The sequence below is a fragment of the Stegostoma tigrinum genome, chromosome 1 (assembly GCF_030684315.1).
Source record: "Stegostoma tigrinum isolate sSteTig4 chromosome 1, sSteTig4.hap1, whole genome shotgun sequence".
NCBI classification, from domain to species: Eukaryota; Metazoa; Chordata; class Chondrichthyes; order Orectolobiformes; family Stegostomatidae; genus Stegostoma; species Stegostoma tigrinum.
Genome location: NC_081354.1, coordinates 73,705,669 through 73,726,839, shown reverse-complemented (window position 1 = coordinate 73,726,839; position 21,171 = coordinate 73,705,669). Strand labels below are relative to the sequence as shown.

The window sequence follows — 21,171 nt, the reverse complement described above, 5'->3', positions numbered from 1 at the left end:
ATTCGGGGATGAAATTCTGCATAGATTTGGCCCTTTTTTAGTCCATAGTGTCTTGCAGACATGAGGAACATTGGAAAAGACCACCTTCTGTTACTGCTGCTCTCGTCTCTCAGTAGTGGAAAAGATCTAAATAACGTACTATTTTTATGTAGCAGAGATAATGGGAACTGCAGATGCTGGAGAATTCCAAGATAATAAAATGTGAGGCTGGATGAACACAGCAGGCCAAGCAGCATCTCAGGAGCACAAAAGCTGACGTTTCGGGCCTAGACCCTTCATCAGAGCTCTGATGAAGGGTCTAGGCCCGAAACGTCAGCTTTTGTGCTCCTGAGATGCTGCTTGGCCTGCTGTGTTCATCCAGCCTCACATTTTATTATCTTACTATTTTTATGTTGCACTTTAACTAGTGAATATAGAACTAATTAAATTAAGCAGAATGCATCATTTTTATATGAAAATTTGGATTATTCAGGAGTGTATGTATGGTGGAGTGCCTATTCTTGCTGAACAATTAATCAATTGGAATGGCACATACGAGGTGAGAATTAAAAAGGAAATGTGAAGGTTTAGTATCCATTTCCTTCTGTAACTTGCCTTGTTTTAGTCTTTACTATTCATATTTCTTCCCAATATAGATTTTTTTTAAAAAAAACTTATGTGAATGAATAAGCATGAGTTTGGAGTGTGTGAACAGGTATTTTCTGATGGTGCTTTTTTCTAATTCAGAATGTCATTTATTTATTGATATTACTTTTCCAATTATTCTGTCTCTTTCTGTAGGCAGTAATGCAGTTTGTTATAGTACCACCTTATGGGCATTAGCTGCCAACTAAGGATTTGTCATTTTTGCCTACCTGTGTGTGTGAAATTAAGATAATGAATATTAGCAGATTATCTAACCACAGAGGGGATGAGCACAGTTCATCCTCACCTGCTGCTCAAAAAAAAATTTCAAAAGTGTACAGCAATGAAGAAGACTATTTGGTCCACCGTGTCAGTGCCATTGAAAGTGTTATCCAGCCTAATCAAACTTTCCATACTTGGCCTGAACTCCACAGGCTCCAGCAAATGCGGTATTTCAGCATTGAGTTGCAAACCCAGAATATTTCTGGTTGAGAAAAACCTTTCCTCCACTGCCTTCCAAACTTTCAGTTAATTACTTTAAATCTATGCTCCTTGATTACTGAACACACTTTTTCAACTCTATCCAGCCCCCACATAATTTTATACCCCTCTATTAAATCTTTATTCAGCTCCTCTGTTCCAACAAAAACAAGCCCAACCTGCCCACTGTTTCTTGAACATTGCTTGTAAATCTTCTTTGTACCCTCTCTAGTACAGTCACTTATTTCCTGGAAGGAAATGATCAAAGCTGTGTGTAGTATTCTGGCTGTGCCTTAGCTAGTGTTTGATATAACTTTAATATAACCTCCCTATGTTCGTCTATTGTTTGCCTTTCTATTTTGAAAAATTTCTTGAAAGCAAATGATAGGCCAGACGTTAATGATATCAGAGGCAAAGAATGTTTTGGGATTAATGATTATGACAAAAGCTCTGTGTGGAAATGAAGTGACCGTGTAACATCTAGAAGCCCTTGGAGGTACGGAATTATGCTGAAGGATATATTTCAAGTGTTCTTAGACATTCGCTGTTCATTAAGTCATCTCACTGTGGATTTTGATCTGGAGTAAGAAAACAGAATATTTATCGGAAGAAATAACCTCACCAAATAAGCACATTCTAACAAACATTTTAACATATGCCCCATATGAAAAAGCTTTTGATCATATTTATCACCAAGAATTCATGAACGTGTTAGTGAAAGGTGACAGTAATGACAGGCTCTGCATGAATATAATATCGTGGATGGAAATAACAAGTATCATACAAGGGGAGGGACAATCAGCTGACTTTCAAATGAAGAGTGTGACAACATGCTGTACTACAACAAGAATGATTAAATCTGTAAACAGTAAGCGTTCCGTTAGCCAGACATTGGAGTTAAACATTAGAAACCAGAAAATAACAAACTGATGCATAACATTACTTACAGAAGATGCCCTACAAAACACAAATAATGTAAAATCTAGAAATTTGGGGTATCAAATCTAGTACGAACACTAAAGTCAAAATCACAGTTAGTTTGAAGTAATACATTAGAAGAAACACAAATGAATATCGAAGTCGATGGAGTCACACTGGAACAAGAAGATGAATTTGCCTACATAGGACAAATGATAACACAAGATGGCAGATGTAATGCAGAAGTTAGGGCAGAATAACCTGAAGAAATTTGATGAACACAGTAAAAGTGCTAACAACACAAATGTGTAACAGGGACAAAACTCAAAATATTACATTTCATTCACTTTTTTTTGTATGCCTCAGAAATATAGACAAAAATAAAGATCAGCAGAAGAAAATGGCGGCCTTAGACATATAGATGCTGATACATATGCTAAAAATTCCATTTTGAGACATTAGGCAAATGCAGTAGGAGTTGAAAATGCAAGAGCAGAAAGATCATTATGCAGTAATATCCAAAAGAGGTAATGTCAGTATTTTGGTCATTTGTTCAGCGTTGGAAAGAGGTTGAGCATCGCATGACATGACAGCATATCTCCCTGGCAGATGTAGTTACGAACTGTGGTGGCTGCAGTCCAGGGATTTTAAACCTAACATATAATGTTCCTCAACTGTAATCAGATCTCATTAGAGATTGAGATACAGTTGAGTTGCCATGCGTGGCTAATGAAATCTTTCACTAATTTAAATTAATGAATTTGATTAATCAAGCAATGTCATCAGGAATCAATCTTTGCTCCACAATGAAACATTTTTTGTTTGTTAATTATTACATACGATATTTTTGAGTGTTGACAGCTCTTCTGGAGAGAGATGAGTGATTTGTAACTTCAACATGTCTACTACAAAAACGAGCAAACCATGTCACACCTAGCATTGCCTTATTTTTCCTGTGACCTGTCTAGCACACATGAGCCTATCATTCCTAGAGGGGCACGTCAAGGACAGAGTCAGCTGAAGAGGACTTGCAGTAAATTTGCTTATGAAGACATCAAAGAAGTGCATAAGAGACGTTATCTACTGCAGGTTGGAATCATGTTGTATTTTTTGATCTATCTATTATTTTTTCTCATTTAGATAATTAATTTGTAAAAGTTTATAATAAATCTCTCCTTCAGCCAATTGCAGTTGAAGTTTTCTCTGGTGATGGGCGAAATTATCTCTTAGCCTTCCAAAAAGGTGTTCGAAATAAAGTGTATCAAAGGTAGGAAAAATAATTTTTGCTGTCCTTTAGTTGTGGTGTCAAAAATACAGCAAATAAGAGTTTAAATCATACAGGATTTTACAAGTTGGGTCAGAGTGAGTCCAATTTAGTATGAATGAGTAGCACTTGATAATTACACCAATACAAAGGGAAAATATTGTAGATGCTAGAAATCTGAAAATAAGAACAATAAAGTGCTGAAAAAACTAAGCATGTCAAGCAACATCTGTGGAGGGAACAGTGAACATTTTTAGAAGACTTTACATAGAACTTATGAAAAATTTTAAGTTTGAGTTTTTCTATTTTTAGTTCTAATAGTTTTGAATTTTAAGCCAGTGGAAGGGAGAAGGTCTGTGATAGGGTGCAGGCCAGAAGATATGACATTACAAAACATTCATGAAATGAAAGGTCAAAAGAATGGTAACAAATAGAAGAGTAGTCAGTTGTCCAGTGCGGTCACTGTGTTTGTCTGCAGCCTTGAACATGGCTGACCAAATCATCCTCCTCCAATGTGCTTCCACCATCGTCCAGTTGGGAGACTGCTTTTGCTTGGTTCAGTTCTTATCTGTCCAGTTCTGGTCAGCGAATCACCCACAATGATTGCTCTTCCAGTTCCAGCATCAGTGGTCCCCTATTATTCCTTGTGCACATGGGCCCTTATCCAAAAACAGTCAGTTTCCACTTGTATGCGAACAAAGTAGAGTCTACCTAATCACCAATCATCTGTCTCATTGGCTGTATCTAAACTGTAGACCTTTGTCTAACATTTAGTCTTGGATCAGCGTAAATTTCCTCCAAACGATATTGGAATGCTGAAGCCATTTTCTTTGGCCTGTTTCTTTGCCACAGACTCCATTTCTTGCCCTATCAGTTGCCTGAAGCAGAACTAGATTATTTAAGGATGCAATTTATTTGTTTTCAACTGAAATAAAACCATGAGGTAGGTGAAAGATTTTGACGGACTCAGGGAGAAAGGTGACAAGGAAAAGCCAGGAACTACAGAGCAGTAAGCTTGACATCATTAGTGGGCATATTGTTGGAGGGGATCTTGACGGAAAGAATTTACATGTATTTGGAAAGGCAAGGACTGATTACGGATAATCAACATGGCTTTGTATGTGAGAAACCATGTCTTACTAACTTGATTGAATTTTTTGAAGAACTAACGAAGAGGATTGACGAGGGCAAAGCAATGGATGTGACCTATACGGACTTCAGTAAGGCATCTCACCAGGTTCCTCATGGTATAGTGGTTAGCAAGATTAGATCACATGGAATACAGGGAGAACTAGCCATCTGGATACAAAATTGGTTCTGAGGTAGAGTGTGGTGGTGGCGGGTTGCTTTTTAAGCTTGGGAGGTCTGTGACCAACGGGTGTACCACAAGGATCAGTGCTGGGTCCGCTGCTTTTTGTTATTTATGTAACTGATTTGGATGTGAACATAGCAGGAATGGTTAGTAAGTTTGCAGATGACACCAAAATTGGAGGAGTAGTCGACAGCCAAGATTATCTCCAAGTACAGTGGATCTTAATCAGATGGGCCACTGAGCCAATGGATGGCATATTGAGTATAATTCAGATAAATGTGAGGTGCTGCATTTTGGAAAGGCAAATCAGGACAGGATTTATACACTTAGTGTTAAGGTCCTGGGGAGAATTGCTGAAAAAAGAGACCTTAGAATGCAGGTTCATAATTTCTTGAAAGTGGAGTTGCAGGTAGACCGGATGGTGAAGGAGGCATTTGGTGTGCTCACCTTTATTGATCAGAGCAATGAGTATAGGAGTTGGGATATCATATTGCAGCTGTACAGAACATTGGTTAGGCCAGTTCTGGAATACTGTGTTCACTTCTGGTCTCCCTGCTGTAGGAGGGGTGTTGAGAGACTTGAAAGTATTCAGAAAAGATTTAAGATGGTAATATCAGGGTTTGAGCTATAGGGAGAAGCTGAATAGGATGGGGCTATTTTCTGTGGAGTGTCAGAGGCTGAGGTGTGACCTTAGAGGTTTATAAAAGCATGAGGGGCAAGGATAGGGTGAATAACCAAAGCCTTTTCCCTGGAATGGGTAAGTCCAGAACTAGAGGGCATAGGCTTAAGGTGAGAGGGGAAAAGATATGAAAGGGACCTAATGGGTAACCTTTTTCACGCGGAGGGTGGTGCGTGTGTGGCACTAGCTGCTAGAAGAAGTGGTTTTGCTGGCACAACTGCAACATTTGAGAGGCACCTAGATAGGTAAATGAATAGGAAGGATTTAGAAGGATATGGGCCAAATCCTGACAAATGGGACTAGGTTAATTTCTGATGCTCCTGGTCAACATGGATGAGTTGAATTGAAGGGTCTGCTTCCAAGCTGTACAGCTTATGACAGCCTACTTGGGTTGATGAAATGGGCACATAAATTGGGTGAAATTTGAACCAGACTGTATTTAAAATGATGAATGGGAAGATTGAGGATGGACGAAAGGATCAAAGTGTTGCTTTTTAGGGATGCATGGAGGATAGGGAGTTTGATATTGTATGTTCATTGTTAATATGATCTGCACCCTCCAAGTACCAAAGTAGCTGGCAGGTCCTGGGTTTTATTTGGAGGCCTGGAACACAGGGCTCAGAAGGTTTTGTTGAACCTGAATAGAATAATGGTTCATCCTCATCTGGAGTTATTTTTTATGCCATTTCTCATTGTTGCTGTTTGAGAAGGACATAAATGCTTTGCAGAAGACACACAAGCAATATATCTGCATGGTTTCAGGGATGAGAAATTTCAGTTGGGTGCATAGACTGAAGTAATTGGGATACCTTCCTCAGAGTAAAAAGAATTTTGATATAGTTGTTTAAAAAAATTATGAAATGCATTGGTGGGTAAAAAAAGAGAAATTGTTTCCGGTGGCTGAAGAGTCAAAATCAAAGGACAGAGTATTATGATTGACAAAATAACCAAAGGTGACATCAGAAGAAGCTTTCATAGACAACTATTTTCAACATTATTTAAATGTGTATTTGCAATGTCGAGGCAACAGAGCTATGGGCCGCACTTGGAATACTGCGTCCAGTTCTGGGCGCCCTATTATAGGAAAGATGTGGATGCTTTGGAGAGGGTTCAGAGGAGGTTTACCAGGATGCTGCCTGGACTGGAGAGCTTATCTTATGAAGAGAGGTTGACTGAGCTCGGTCTCTTTTCATTGGAGAAAAGGAGGAGGAGAGGGGACCTAATTGAGGTATACAAGATAATGAGAGGCATAGATAGAGTCGATAGCCAGAGACTATTTCCCAGGGCAGAAATGGCTAGCACGAGGGGTCATAGTTTTAAGCTGGTTGGTGGAAAGTATAGAGGGGATGTCAGAGGCAGGTTCTTTACGCAGAGAGTTGTGAGAGCATGGAATGCGTTGCCAGCAGCAGTTGTGGAAGCAAGGTCATTGGGGTCATTTAAGAGACTGCTGGACATGCATATGGTCACAGAAATTTGAGGGTGCATCCATGAGGATCAATGGTCGGCACAACATTGTGGGCTGAAGGGCCTGTTCTGTGCTGTACTGTTCTATGTTCTATGTTCTATGTTCTAAATATGATCAGAATAGTTAGGTGGGTGTTTTTGACCAGCACAGACTTGTTTGGCAGAGGGACCATTCTGTCCAGGAGATCTGTGACAATGACAGTTTGGAATGTGCTAGCTGTCGGGTTGGTAACATACTTAATAGCTTTATAAGGGTAATTGAATAAATACTTGAGAGAGAGAAAAACACTGCATGAAGTTGGAGAAAGCTCGGGGAGTTGAACTATTTATAATTCTCATGGAAAGAGTAGCACAAACTCAATGGACTAAACAGCTACAGTCTGTGCTATGTATTCTCTGACACCGTGATGAGGTTCAGATGATACACGATGTACAATCACTAAGACTGTCTGATCATTGTAATCATGATGTAGCTGAACTCTGACCACTTTGTCAGGTTGTCTGCTGTAGACACCACACTAGTGTTTCTGTCACCTCTGAATTTGTTAGTACAAAACACTTTGTGCTAGTACCCACTTTCTACCCTCTCTAAATTACAGGTCATCCAAAATTTGATGGTCTGCCTCTTGCAAGAGAGGAGAAAATAATAATACATAATAATTATAATTATTACATAACTTTTTTTAAAACCTTGAACTTTATTTTCTTGCATCTCTTCTTTCACCTGGTTGTTCTATTTCTCAGTTAAATGTTTCAAATTCTTTTGTATTTTGTATTTTAGATTTTTAGCTGTCGTTCCTTCCTTGACTGATAGTTCTGAGTCTGTATCTGGCCAGCGGCCAAATACAAGCGTGGAACAGGGGTAGGTGAAGCTTACCTTAGCATCTGGACTTTTTTGTTTCTTTCTCCATTGTTTTTAAGTGTGAGTGCTATAAATGAACAGAATGAAAATTATTTGGTTATATTTAAATGAAGGTATGAGATTCGCTGCCTGATTTTCATCAGCTACTGTCGGCCGTTTAGAATTGTTGAATGTCACATTCGAGAATAACTCCTTAAATATTCAACAATGATTTAGAAATTACAAAACATGGCAAATTGATTTGTCACAGAGGTAAACAATGTTTTTAAACTTAAATATCTCTCAAACCCTTCTCCCCATTTAAAAATAGGGTGAAAATAATTTAACTGAAAATTATTTTATCTCACATCACAGATGTATATTATTGCGATAACTCCAAATCACAGTGCTGTGTGGCTTCTCTCTTTGTAAAATATATTTGCTGTCATATCTTGGATCTTTCAGATGGTTTTGTTGTAATTGGAATATGGTGTATAACTTTACAAACATGCTTTATTCATTCATGGGAGAGGGTATCGCTAACTAGGCAGCATTTATTGCCCATCCCCAATTGCCCAAAAGGCAGTTAAGAGCCAACCACCTTGCTTTGGGTCTGGAGTTACATGTAGACTAAACCAGGTAAGGATGGCAATTTCTATCCCTAAAGTATGTTAGCAAGCCACAGATATTTATGGAATTCAAATTCCACCATCGACCATGGCGGGTTTTGAACTCTGGTCACCAGAGCATTATCTGGGTCTCTGGATTAACAGTTCAGTGATAAAACCACTACGCCATTGCCTCCCCTGAAACATGAACTTACAGCTCCTAATTTGTATGCTTGTGTATGCAATAGACCACTCAGCTTCTTGTGCCTGATCCACTGTTCAATTAGATCATGGCTGTTCTGAATACTGTGCATTCTCTTCTGTCCCCAATAACCCTTTGTCCTTTTGTTTATCGGTAATCTAACTCTGTCTTAAAAATATTCAAATGTTTTATTTGCACCTTTGAGAAAGAGAATTCACAAGACACTTAATTGACTGAGAGTGTTGTTTTTTACTTGTCTCTGCCTTAAAAGGGTGGCCCCTTATATTTAAACAGTGGCTGTTTGTTCTAGATTCTCCTGTAAGCGGAATCATTCTTTTCACAGCCACCCTTTCAATACTACTCAGTCTTGTACATTTCAGTCGTCATCTGTACTCTTTTAAACGCCAACAGATACAAACCTAGTCTGTTCAACCTTTTCTCCGAAGACAACCCACCCATTTGACATATTAGTCTAGGAAAGCTCCTCTGAATTACTTATAATGCATTTACTTAAATAAGGGAATCAATACAGTGCACAGAAATCCAAATATGGTCTCATAGTACCCTGTACAATTGAAACATAATCTCCGTAATTTTTGTATTCATGGGATGGTGATGACCTAGTGGTATTATCATGGGACTATTGATCCAGAGACCTACTGGCAGAATTTGAATTCAGTAAAAATCTGGAATTACAAATTTAATGTTGAAATCAATTGTTGTAATGACCCATCTGGTTCACTAATATCATTTAACAAAGGAAATCTACCATCCTTACCTGGTCTGGCCGATATGTGACTCTAGACCCAAAGCAGGTTATCTCTTGCCCTGTGCGAAATTAGGGACGGGCAGTAATGCTGGCCTAACCACTGACGCCCCAAACCTGTGAATGAGTTTTAAGAAACAAATTTCCCTCGGAATGAATGATAACATTTCATCAGCTTTACTATTTACTTTCTGTTCCTACATACTGTCCTTTTATGATTTATGGAGTAAGACACCCAGATCTCTCTGCATTTCAAGATCATGATAAGGCTCAATTGCACTATTGCAAATTGCACATGTTTTTAGATATCGATTTTAATGTAGAGAACATCATTTGTGTATAACCAGCACATTGTAATTGTCTTAAATTTTGCAAATATCTTTTCAAATTTTAAATCTTTAAATCAGGTTTAAGAGACTGCTTTAGGAAGGCGGTGAGCATTTATACCAGGGTGGTTAAGCTGACAGAAGTTATTTTTTTCAGAAGAAGGCCGAGTCAACCCCTTTGACCTTTTTCTATCATTCAGTTAGTTCATGGCTGATCAATGCCTGCAATCACCCTGGTTTACTAACCTGAATTTGCATGTCTGACAAAGATCTAGCATCAACAAGGAAAGAGATTCAGATTCTCACTACAGTTAAGTGTCTTAACTTTTTCTGCCAAAATCAACGATTTCACATTTTCCAAAATTGTACTCTATTAGCCAGATCTTTGCCTGCTCACTTAACCTATCTATATTCATTTGTAGTCTCATTGTGTCCTCTTTAAAACATACATTATTGCTTATTGTTTGATTTCACTAAGAAATCTAGCAACCGTACCTTTAGTGTGTTCATCTATTCATTTATTTAAATTGTCAAAAACTGACGCCCCAGCACTGATCCCTGTGACACGCTGCTTGTTATACCCTGCTAGCCAAAAATGACTTGTTTATGCCTACTCTGTTTGCAGTTTGATAGTCAATCCTTTAACCATGCCCATATAGTGCCCTTTACAGCATGAGTGTTTATTTTGTGCCATAATCTTTGATGCGACACCTTAGCAAGTGTTGTCTGGAATTCCAAGTACGGTATATCCATTGATTCACCTTTTAACCTCAGCACTTATTGCTTCCTTAAGAATGCCAATAAATGAATAAACATGATTTCCTTTTCACATGAACGTGTTGATTCGGCCTGATTATCTTGAACTTTTCTAAGGACCCTGCCACTTTAATATTTTCCCTGTGACAAATGCCAAGTGGTATACAATAACCATGAGCAGGAATCGGCAATTCAGCCCTTGGTCATCATCCTCCTCATTTGTCATGGCTGAACTCCTTTCACCCTCCATTCTACTTCCCTTCCTGCTCTCCATAACTCTTCAACACATTACTAAGTAAAAATCTGTCTATCTCCTTCTCAAATTTTCCCACTGTCCCAGCATTAACTGCACTCTGGGGTATTGAATTCCACTAATTCTCAAATCATTGTGAGGAGTCATTTCTTCCCATATGTATTGTAAATTTGCAACCCCTTATCCTAAAACTATGACCTCCCGTTCTAGATTGCTGCACATGAGGAACTATCAACTATAATTCTACTTTGTCAATCCCTTTTAGCATCTTTTATACCCTCAGTTAGATCTCTCATTCTTCTAAACTATACTTAAACTGTTAAATCCCCATTCATAACACAAGTCCCTCATCTCCGGAATGAATCTCGTGAACTTCGTCTGAACTGCCTCCAATGCAACTATATCCCTTCTCAAGTAAGGGAACCAAAATTGTACGTAATTCTCAAATGCAGGATCATTCGTGTTGTATAGTTGTAGCAACATTTCCATACTTTAATACTCTAGATATATATTGCTAAAGGAATAAATTCCATTTGCACATTACTTCCATTTTTCCAAATGAATGGATCCTTTACCAAATACAGAGAATTTAAAAACGTATTAAAACCAGCCAGCACGTAATTATCAGTTCTGAGGAAGGGTCATGGGACCCAAAACATTAACTCTCATTTCTCTTCACAGATGGCTGCCATACCTGCTGAGTTTTCCAGTAACTTCTGTTTTTGTTTCTGATTTACAGCATCCATTGTTAATTTCAGATTTTTACATCCATTATCTTGCTGGTCACTTATTGTGAGACCCCAGGATGAAGTCTCTCAGGATCCAGGCAGTTATCAGCTTGTAATTCAAAACATTTGTTCAGTATCACTTCCAAACTTTAGTTTATTCCCCCCTTCCATTTCCTGAATTACAGCTGCATGTTCCTCATATGCTGTCTATTGAGGACCAATGCAAAGTACCGTCAGCCCTCACCTCATTTTTCCATTATTAATTCATCAAACTCACTTTCAATTGGACCAGTGTTCAATTTATTAATTTCTCTTTTACATTATGCATTAAAACTCCTGTTATCTGTTTTATATTTCTAGATAGCTTTCTTTCTCACTTTTTTTCTTCTTTGTTCCTTTCTCAATAATATATATTCTATCCAGTCGTCAGATCTGCCAGCCATCTTGGCTCAGTTATATGCTTTTTCTGACTGTTTTGATATTACAGCTTTTTTAGCTGATGGGTCCATTCTTCGAAGTCGTTTAATACTTTTTTGCAATGTATCCATTCTGTGTGTTTTGAAAGTGTCCTTCAGTTTCTATCACTGTTTTTATTGACCTATCCTTTAACCTTGTTTGCTCATTCACTTCCATTAATTCTGCTATCATGTCCTTTTAATTGTCCTAATTTGAATCTTAAGCTCTACTCTTAGACCCAGTCTTTCTTAAACTGAATGTGAAATTCAATCATATTGTGATTACTGCTAACTAGGAACACCATCACCAAGCGGTTATTAATCAATACTGTTTCATTGCACGATACCACATCTGTTCTGTGGTTGGCTCCAAACATGCTTTTTAAGAAACTATTCTGAAATGATTCTGAGAGATCCTCATGTAGGCTACCTTTACACATCTGATTTTTGGAGCCTATATGTAGATTAAAATTTCCCATGACTGTTATTGTACCTTTCTGACAAGTTCCCAATATATTTTTTAATGCTCTCTCCTAACGTATGGTTTCTTTTAGGGGCCTATACACTATTCCCACAAACGCTTCTTGTCTCATCATTTCTCATCTCTATCCAAATCCTACTTTCCTGAACTTTGTTCATATCTTTCTATTGTGCTAATATCATTTTCTATTAACAGTCAGCCCTTCACCTTTCTCCTAGCTTCCAGTCCTTCCTAATCTTAACGTCCCTATCTATGTCATCCAACCGTCACATGCCCGTAATGGCTATCAGATCACAGATTCATTTCTCTTTATAGCACCAGTACACCTGTTTTGTTTTGAATGTTACATACCTACTGATACAACCAAACTTTTAGTTTTGTCCTTTTTTTTATAACCTCTAGCCTTATCTGTTGGTTCACCCTAAGATTCTTACACTCTGTTTCTTCCTGTCATGGTCTGTTTATCATTTCCCATACTAATAACTTGCTCTCATTCTCTGTCTCAACTGTTTGATTACTTGTTCCCAAATTTGATCCCTTGTCCCAACTATTTTGTTTTAAATCCCCACTACTTCCCTAGTTAGGTGGCTTACAAGAATACCAGCTTGAGCATGATTCAGTATCTTGTACCTGCCTCTTTCCTTGTACTCCTCATGTCATTGCTGTCCAAATGGACCGCAAGACCAGATCTTCCCCTTCGACTGGAAGTTCCTTTCCAATCCTGAGCAGATGTGCTGAACCGTGGCATCAAGCAGGCACACAACCCTCTCGACTCATGCTCTTTGCTATAGAAAACATTGCCAATGGCCCCCTCACTATATTATCCCCTGCAACTTAAATGGCTTCCTATACCCTGAGTGCCATATTCAATGAGCTCATCCACTCTGCATTCTTCAGCTTCATCTTAAAAAAAGCTGAAAGCAGCTCAGATCTGTTGGACAGTTGCAAAAGCTAAGGCTGTCTGGACCCACTTACCTGCCTAACTCTTAGTCACACCCTCTTTTCCCTAACCTGTGTTCAAATTAAAAGGCCTTGCAACTGAAGTTGAATTAGAATCATAGGAGTAGACATATCCATTCATCCCCTCAAGCCTATCCACCATTGTAGATCATGGCAGATTATCTGCCTGAACACCATTTTTTTTTCATAATATCCCCATATCCTTTGTCTTTTCTATACAGAAATCAAGTAATTTCTGTCTTGAATGCAATTGACGACTGAGCTTCCACAACCCCTCTGGAGTAGAGAATCTGAGTGGTTCACTGCCCTGAGAGAGAGAAGAAATTCCTTGCCACCTCAATTTTGAATGCCTTGCACCTTTTGAGACCGTGTCCCCTGGTTTCAAGACCCCGGTCCAACAGCCAGAGAGAACATCCTTTCTCAATCCAGCCCTTAAAGAATTCTGTAAGTTTTAAAAATGTCTCATTCTTCTCAACATTAAAGCTCCTTAATTTCTTCACATGAGACAGTTCGATCATCTCTACATCTGCTGGCCTTCATCTGTGGACAGTATCTTTTACCTGAAGTGAACCAAATGTCCACACAGTACTCCACATACTCTCATCAAGTCTCTAAAACATCAAAGCAATATATTTTTACTTAGTTTCCCCAGTCTACCATTTGTTGCCCTAATTACTTATAGTAGCTGATTTATTAACTTTCAAAGTCTGATGAACGAGGATATCCAAGTCCTTTTGGGCATCACATCCATGACACTCACTATTTAAGAAATATTCAGCAGCTCGATCCTCCATCATGTTAGATAACCTCTCATTTATTGGCATTATGTTACGTCTGACATATTCCCGATCACTCACTTGGTCTCTCCAAGTCTCCTTAAAGACCCTTTGCATCATCCTCACAATTCACATTCTATCCTAGTTATGTGTCTTCACAAAACTTAGAAATCTGACATTTGGTCCCTACGTTGTAATCATGCATAGAGATCATGAACAGCTAGGGTCCAAGTGATCCTAGTGGTGCCCGACTTATCTCAACATGCCAAACTGAGAATTGACCAATCAGCCCACTCTCTCCTTTAAATCTTTCACTAGCCCTCAATCCATGTCAGGATATTACCACTATCATTATCCTAATTTTACTAAACAGCCTCCTCTATGGCTACTTATTAAAAAGTCATCTGAAAATCCAAATATATCCTATCCACTGGCTTCACCTTATTTGCTAAACCCTGTTTGAATTTGCTCAATTCAGATATTATTTCTAAGGATTCAGTTATCATGTCCTTTATAACATATTCTTGTATTTTCCTGACTACAGATGTCAGGCTCACAGATCTGTAGTTTCATGTTTTATTCCTCCCTTTTCTTGAGTGGTGGAGATATGTTTGCAAATTTCCAATCTACAGGTATTTTTTCAGAATCTGTAGACTTTTGAATGATGATCATTAATGCATCTGTTAACTTCATGACTACCATTTTTAACACAGCGAGAGGTACACAATTAGGCCCCAGGATATTGAGTGTGGAGCTGTATGAACACAGCAGGCCAAGCAGCATCCTAAAGGGTCTAGGCACGAAACATCAGCTTTTGTGCTCCAAGATGCTGCTTGGCCTGCTGTGTTCATCCAGCTCCACACTTGGTTATCTCAGATTCTCCAGCATCTGCAGTTCCCATTATCTCTAGGTCCCAGGATATGTCAATTTTCAGTCCCATTAATTTCTCTAGTCCTTTTTTTTTCAAACTAGCACTAATTTCTTTCCATTCCTCATTCTGTGGGGTCCATTGGATCTTTGTTATCTCTTGGATATTTTTTCTTTCTTCTTCCATGAAAACAGACAAAAAAGATTTATTTATCTCACTCCCATTTCCCTGTTTCACATTATATATTCCCTGTCTCTGCCTGTAATGGGGCTACATTTGTCCATGCACCAAACCATCATCTCCAACACCATTCATGACCTCATGACCTCATCACCTCAGGGGACCTCCCACCCACAGCCTCCAACCTCATTGTTCCCCAACCCCGCACAACCCGTTTCTATCTCCTTCCCAAAATCCACAAACCTGCCTGCCCTGGTCGACCAATCGTCTCAGCCTGCTCCTGCCCCACCGAACTCATCTCCACCTATCTGGACTCCATTTTCTCCCCTTTGGTCCAGGAACTCCCCACCTACGTCCGTGACAACACCCACGCCCGACCAGTCCCCCTCCACCGACACCCTCATCCGCTTAGCCGAACTCGTCCTCACCCTCAACAACTTCGCTTTTGACTCCTCCCACTTCCTACAGACCAAGGGAGTGGCCATGGGCACCCGCATGGGCCCCAGCTATGCCTGCCTCTTTGTAGGTTACGTGGAACAGTCCTCTTACGCACCTACACAGGCCCCAAACCCCACCTCTTCCTCCGGTACATTGATAACTGTATCGGCGCTGCCTCTTGCTCCCCAGAGGAGCTCGAACAGTTCATCCACTTCACCAACACCTTCCACCCCAACCTTCAGTTCACCTGGGCCATCTCCAGCACATCCCTCACCTTTCTGGACCTCTCAGTCTCCATCTCAGGCAACCAGCTTGTAACTGATGTCCATTTCAAGCCCACCGACTCCCACAGCTACCTAGAATACACCTCCTCCCACCCACCCTCCTGCAAAAATTCCATCCCCTATTTCCAATTCCTCCGCCTCTGCTGCATCTGCTCCCACAACAAGACATTCCACTCCCGCACATCCCAGATGTCCAAGTTCTTCCAGGACCACAACTTTCCCCCCACAGTGATCGAGAACGCCCTCGACCGCGTCTCCCGCATTTCCCACAAGACGTCCCTCACACCCCGCCCCCGCCACAACCGCCCAAAGACGATCCCCCTCGTTCTCACACACCACCCCACCAACCTCCGGATACAATGCATCATCCTCCGACACTTCCGCCATCTACAATCCGACCCCACCACCCAAGACATTTCTCCATCCCCACCCCTGTCTGCTTTCCGGAGAGACCACTCTCTCCATGACTCCCTTGTTCGCTCCACACTGCCCTCCAACCCCACCACACCTGGCACCTTCCCCTGCAACCGCAGGAAATGCTACACTTGCCCCCACACCTCCCCCCTCACCCCTATCCCAGGCCCCAAGATGACATTCCACATTAAGCAGAGGCTCACCTGCACATCTGCCAATGTGGTATACTGCATCCACTGTACCCGGTGTGGCTTCCTCTACATTGGGGAAACCAAGCGGAGGCTTGGAGACCGCTTTGCAGAACACCTCCGCTCAGTTCGCAACAAACTACTGCACCTCCCAGTCGCAAACCATTTCCACTCCCCCTCCCATTCTTTAGATGACATGTCCATCATGGGCCTCCTGCAGTGCCACAATGATGCCACCCGAAGGTTGCAGGAATAGCAACTCATATTCCGCCTGGGAACCCTGCAGCCTAATGGTATCAATGTGGACTTCACCAGTTTCAAAATCTCCCCTTCCCCAACTGCATCCCTAAACCAGCCCAGTTCGTCCCCTCCCCCCACTGCACCACACAACCAGCCCAGCCCTTCCCCTCCACCCACTGCATCCCAAAATCAGTCCAACCTGTCTCCGCCTCCCTAACCTGTCTTCCTCTCACCCATCCCTTCCTCCCACCCCAAGCCGCACCCCCATCTACCTACTAACCTCATCCCACCTCCTTGACCTGTCCGTCTTCCCTGGACTGACCTATCCCCTCCCTACCTCCCCACCTATACTCTCCTCTCCACCAATCTTCTTTTCTCCCCATCTTCGGTCCGCCTCCCCCTCTCTCCCTATTTATTCCAGTTCCCTCACCCCATCCCCCTCTCTGATGAAGGGTCTAGGCCAGAAACGTCAGCTTTTGTGCTCCTGAGATGCTGCTTGGCCTGCTGTGTTCATCCAGCCTCACATTTTGTTGTCTATGTTTTCTGTAAGCCATGTATTAATTTTTTAAATAGCTGGCATTCCCTATTTACATTCATACCTTTTAATGTATTATTTCAATTCACCATAACCTGTGTTTAGCTCTATTATGCTAAGTTTTGATTGAACTGCTTTGTTTTAAATCTTAACTTTTAAATTTCTTCCATGTTATGTTTGCTCTTCACTGAAGGTTCTTTTGCAACAGGGTTATCAATTAGCTTCTCCTTATTATATAATACTTCATCCGAAATACTCTGTTCGCTATTTAGCTAATTAGCATGCTGCAATAGAATGCCACCTCTCAGAAATTTCAACAATTAAACACAGTGTTGATGTTCGATGATTTACGCACTGTGTAGGTTGATTGAGGTCACTCATGGTTAATGTGATGCCATTGCTACATGCGCCTCTAATTTCTCTGATTTCCTGATTCAGTGCCCTTAGTATTTGGTGGCCTATAAACAGCTCCTACCAATGTTACATGCCCCTTACCGTGCTCTAGACAGCCAGATTTTCATCTAAGATCCCGTCGTACTACTTTATTGATCCTATCCCTCTTAACAGTACCACTCAGCTACTGTCTTGGCGCTGCTGATTTAAGAATGTAGAACATGGAATCAGAAAACTATCTTTTAAGTAATATTACAAGGTTGGAAATAAAAATCTCCAAATGTCCAATAAACTGCCAAAATTAGAAAAAAAATATTGAAAGTGTAAACAGTGATTGATTCCATTAAAGAAAAATTATTTGTGCTATGTGGTGAATCGATTAAGTTTTTTACCTCCATGTGAGGCTCGCTCTGAGGACAAGGACAGATGATGAGCTTACTCTGCAGCAGAAGGCTGAGGAAATTTTAGTTTCTGGGCTTCATTTATAAATTCTCTGTCATTTGTCTCCCTTCCCTCTTGTTCCAAATCAAATGAAAAGTGTCCACTGGCCAGAATATGACAGGCAGCAGACTAGAAAGCAGTAGAACCCCAAGCATAGGCGACCACGTTTGTAGTAGAAGTTCCATATTTCTTTGTTGGTCCCAAGGCACCAATCCTGCATCTCGTCATTTGAGGAGAAACTAAATTTTATTAAAATTCAGAACAATTTGCTGTAACAGCCTTAATAGCCTAATAACCCAATATTTTTCCCAGTCATGTATGATTTATAGCTCTCTTTTATGATTCGTCAGATATCATATGCCTTTGGAATGTCTTTTTCCCAGGCCATTCTGTTATCATGGAGTTTGCATATTCCATGTGAAAACAGTGTACTGCCCCTGCTTAGCAAGAATTTCCTGCATCATTTTCACATCCATATGATTCTTTGACACTCTCTGCTACCCTGGAATCCAGCAGTTGTGCTCTATATATAGGAATGCTGTATCGCAAAGCGAGATTCACAGTTTAAATGAATTACATGTATTCATCTAACCAATGATGGAACAAAAATTAGGTGTGCATTCTTTCTGCTAAAAGGCATTGTAACAACTGCTAACACTAAGTCGCTGAAGCTTTCCATTCTGGAAGTAATAAACTTGAAATTTAAGCCAACCATCATCAAACCATCTCTTCAAGATATTTTGGTTAGTCTTTTTTAATAGCCTGCTTTTGGAGTAAAATATAAGACATTGTTTGTTTATTATCTATCCCCAGATCTGGTTTGCTTAGTACTTTGGTTGGAGAGAAGTCTGTAACACAAAGATGGGAGGTAAGTAAAACAAAATGAACACTTAACAGAATGAACTGACGTTTGTCATAATGTACATTGCATGAAAAATATATACAAGATATCTAATAGTTTTGCACAAAGCCTTCATTCATGAAAAAAGAAAAATCTTAGCCTGATCCTGATTTCAGCAACATCTTGATTCTTAAATGTTTCCAAAGCTTTTGTCTTTTCTACTCCTCTCAAGCTCAAACCTTTTTGTACACGTTGATTATTTTTGTTTGAAGTAAAATACCATTTGAACTTTTGTCCCCTTGCCTTATTCTTGTAATTTAAGTTGGAATAATACAATTGACTTACTGTTATGTACACTTCTTCATTTTTTTCCCCTAATTTTATTCGTTCACCTTTTCCTAAAATAGATCTTTGGTAATCACCTCAACTACTCTCTATAATAAAATAATAATAGCATAGAAGGAGGTCATTAGGCTGATTGCAAGAGCATTCCATCCAGTCATTTTAGCTCCCCTACACTCTCCATCACCTTTCAAGCCACAGCTGAATTTGCTTCTACTTCATTTTAAAGCAATGTATTCTAGGTCATAACTGTTCACTCCATAAGTTTTTTTTCCCTGTTTCTTCTTTGATCTTTTTCCTAGCCTCCTTAGATGTGTGTTTTCTGATTCTGGACCCTTCTGTGAATGGCAACAGTTTCACTGTACTCTCTCTAAACCACATGATTTTGTCCTCCTACATCAAACCTCATCTTGACGTTACTAAAAAGAGCACAGCAATTCTAACAATGTATCCACATAACTGAGGTCCCTCAACCCTGGAACCATTCCAGTAAATGTTTTCTGTACCCTCTGTAAGGCCTTTTCATGCTTTTCAAAGTGCACTTCCCAAGATTGGGCACAGCATTCCAGTTGTAGCTGAGCCACTACTTTATGGTAATAAGTTTCCTATTCTAACCACTGTCTAGGTAAATACATTTTTTGTTAATTCTTTGAGATAAACAGCAGTGGTCCAGCAACTGAAAATTATGGAATACCACTTCCTGACTTGTAAGACTGAGTAACTCCCATGATGGGTGATGGCCTAGTGGTATTGTCACTGGACTGTTATTCCAGAGATCCAGATAATGTTCTGGAGACCCCGGTAAAAATCCTGCCATGGCAGATGGTGGAGTTTGAATTCAATAAAATATCTGGAATTAAAATCTAATGACCATGAATTCATTGTCAATTGTCGGAAAAACATATCTGGTTCACGAATGTTCCTGAGGAAAAGAAACTGTCATCCTTTATTGGTCTGGCCTATATGTGACTCCGGACCCACACCAATGTGGTTGACTCTTAACCACCCTCTGGGCAATTAGGGATGGGCAGTAAATGCTGCCTAGCCAGCAACGCCCTCATTCTGTGAATGAATGGGGGGGGAACTAGCTTCAACCCCGCAATCAATCTTCTATCCAGCCTGCTATTTATCCCCTGATTCCATGCATTATAAACTTAGATCTGAATGTGATGTGCAGTATTTTAAGAAGGTTAATTAAAATTTACATGTGTGTGTTGTTTTCCCTTTATCTGCTGTTTCTAGAAATTCAAGTAATAAAGTTGATTAAGTTTGACTTTACTTTTTAGAAACTGCACATATTTTCAAATTCTACTGTTTCTCCATCGCTATTTCATTAAGGATTCTGTTTCTAATCTTCCATTAATTATTTTCCCTTATTTTGTCATTAAGTTATATATAAATAACATAGCTATCCCATTCGTCGTCCTTTCTGTTGGTTATCATCAGCAATGTCTAGTTGACAACTCTTGAGTTGTTCCTTTAGCATCCAGCTCCTTACTATGGATTCATTGTCTCACTTTTATCTATCTGTTTGGGTGCCGTGTATGTTGTTGTGCAGTTAGTTAAATTTATTTTCAATATTTATTTCACTTGATTTTTTTCTTAAACAATCCTTTTGTGCTCTCTTTTACAACTACATTACAAAATCCCAGCATAACCATAGTTTTCTAAAGCAGGTACTGCTTTCAGTGTTTCATTAATGGAACCTCTCCTTTTCACACGTCTTTCAGAAATGCATTCTTCTTCCTGTATCTTTACCACCCTACCACAAATATTGGTTTCCAGTATCTTAAATTCATGGCTGTTTCTTCTCACAAATGACTAAATCCACATTTATGCTTCTAATTAAATCAAGAGACGTTTGACTTTAGTAGAGTATGTGAGTGCTTGCTTTTTTGTCTTGCGTGAAGGGTTGAAACCTTGGTGTATAGTAACTATCATTTTTTTGTGATGGGGTGGGACTCTGACATTTTTTCCTGTGTGGAGGTCTTGTATTTGTACAATAATAAGTTGTCCACTTGCCAGTTTGATGTATAGAATATATGACTCCAAAAAATTGAACATCCTTGATCTGCCTAACGCATAGGAGTAAAATGATTTCAAATAAACATTGT

The 21,171-nt window shown here is 39.8% G+C and overlaps 1 protein-coding gene across 2 annotated transcripts in view; it reads left to right on the top strand.

The window, feature by feature from the left end:
* wdfy3 (WD repeat and FYVE domain containing 3) overlaps positions 1–21,171 on the top strand; it is a 381,322-nt gene that overhangs the window by 325,957 nt on the left and 34,194 nt on the right. For both annotated transcript variants that reach the window (XM_048527789.2, XM_048527782.2), the window contains 4 exons: positions 2,991–3,111; positions 3,204–3,289; positions 7,523–7,603; positions 18,688–18,742. In XM_048527789.2, coding sequence (XP_048383746.1) covers positions 2,991–3,111; positions 3,204–3,289; positions 7,523–7,603; positions 18,688–18,742 — 343 coding nt within the window. The remainder of the gene's footprint in view (positions 1–2,990; positions 3,112–3,203; positions 3,290–7,522; positions 7,604–18,687; positions 18,743–21,171) is intronic.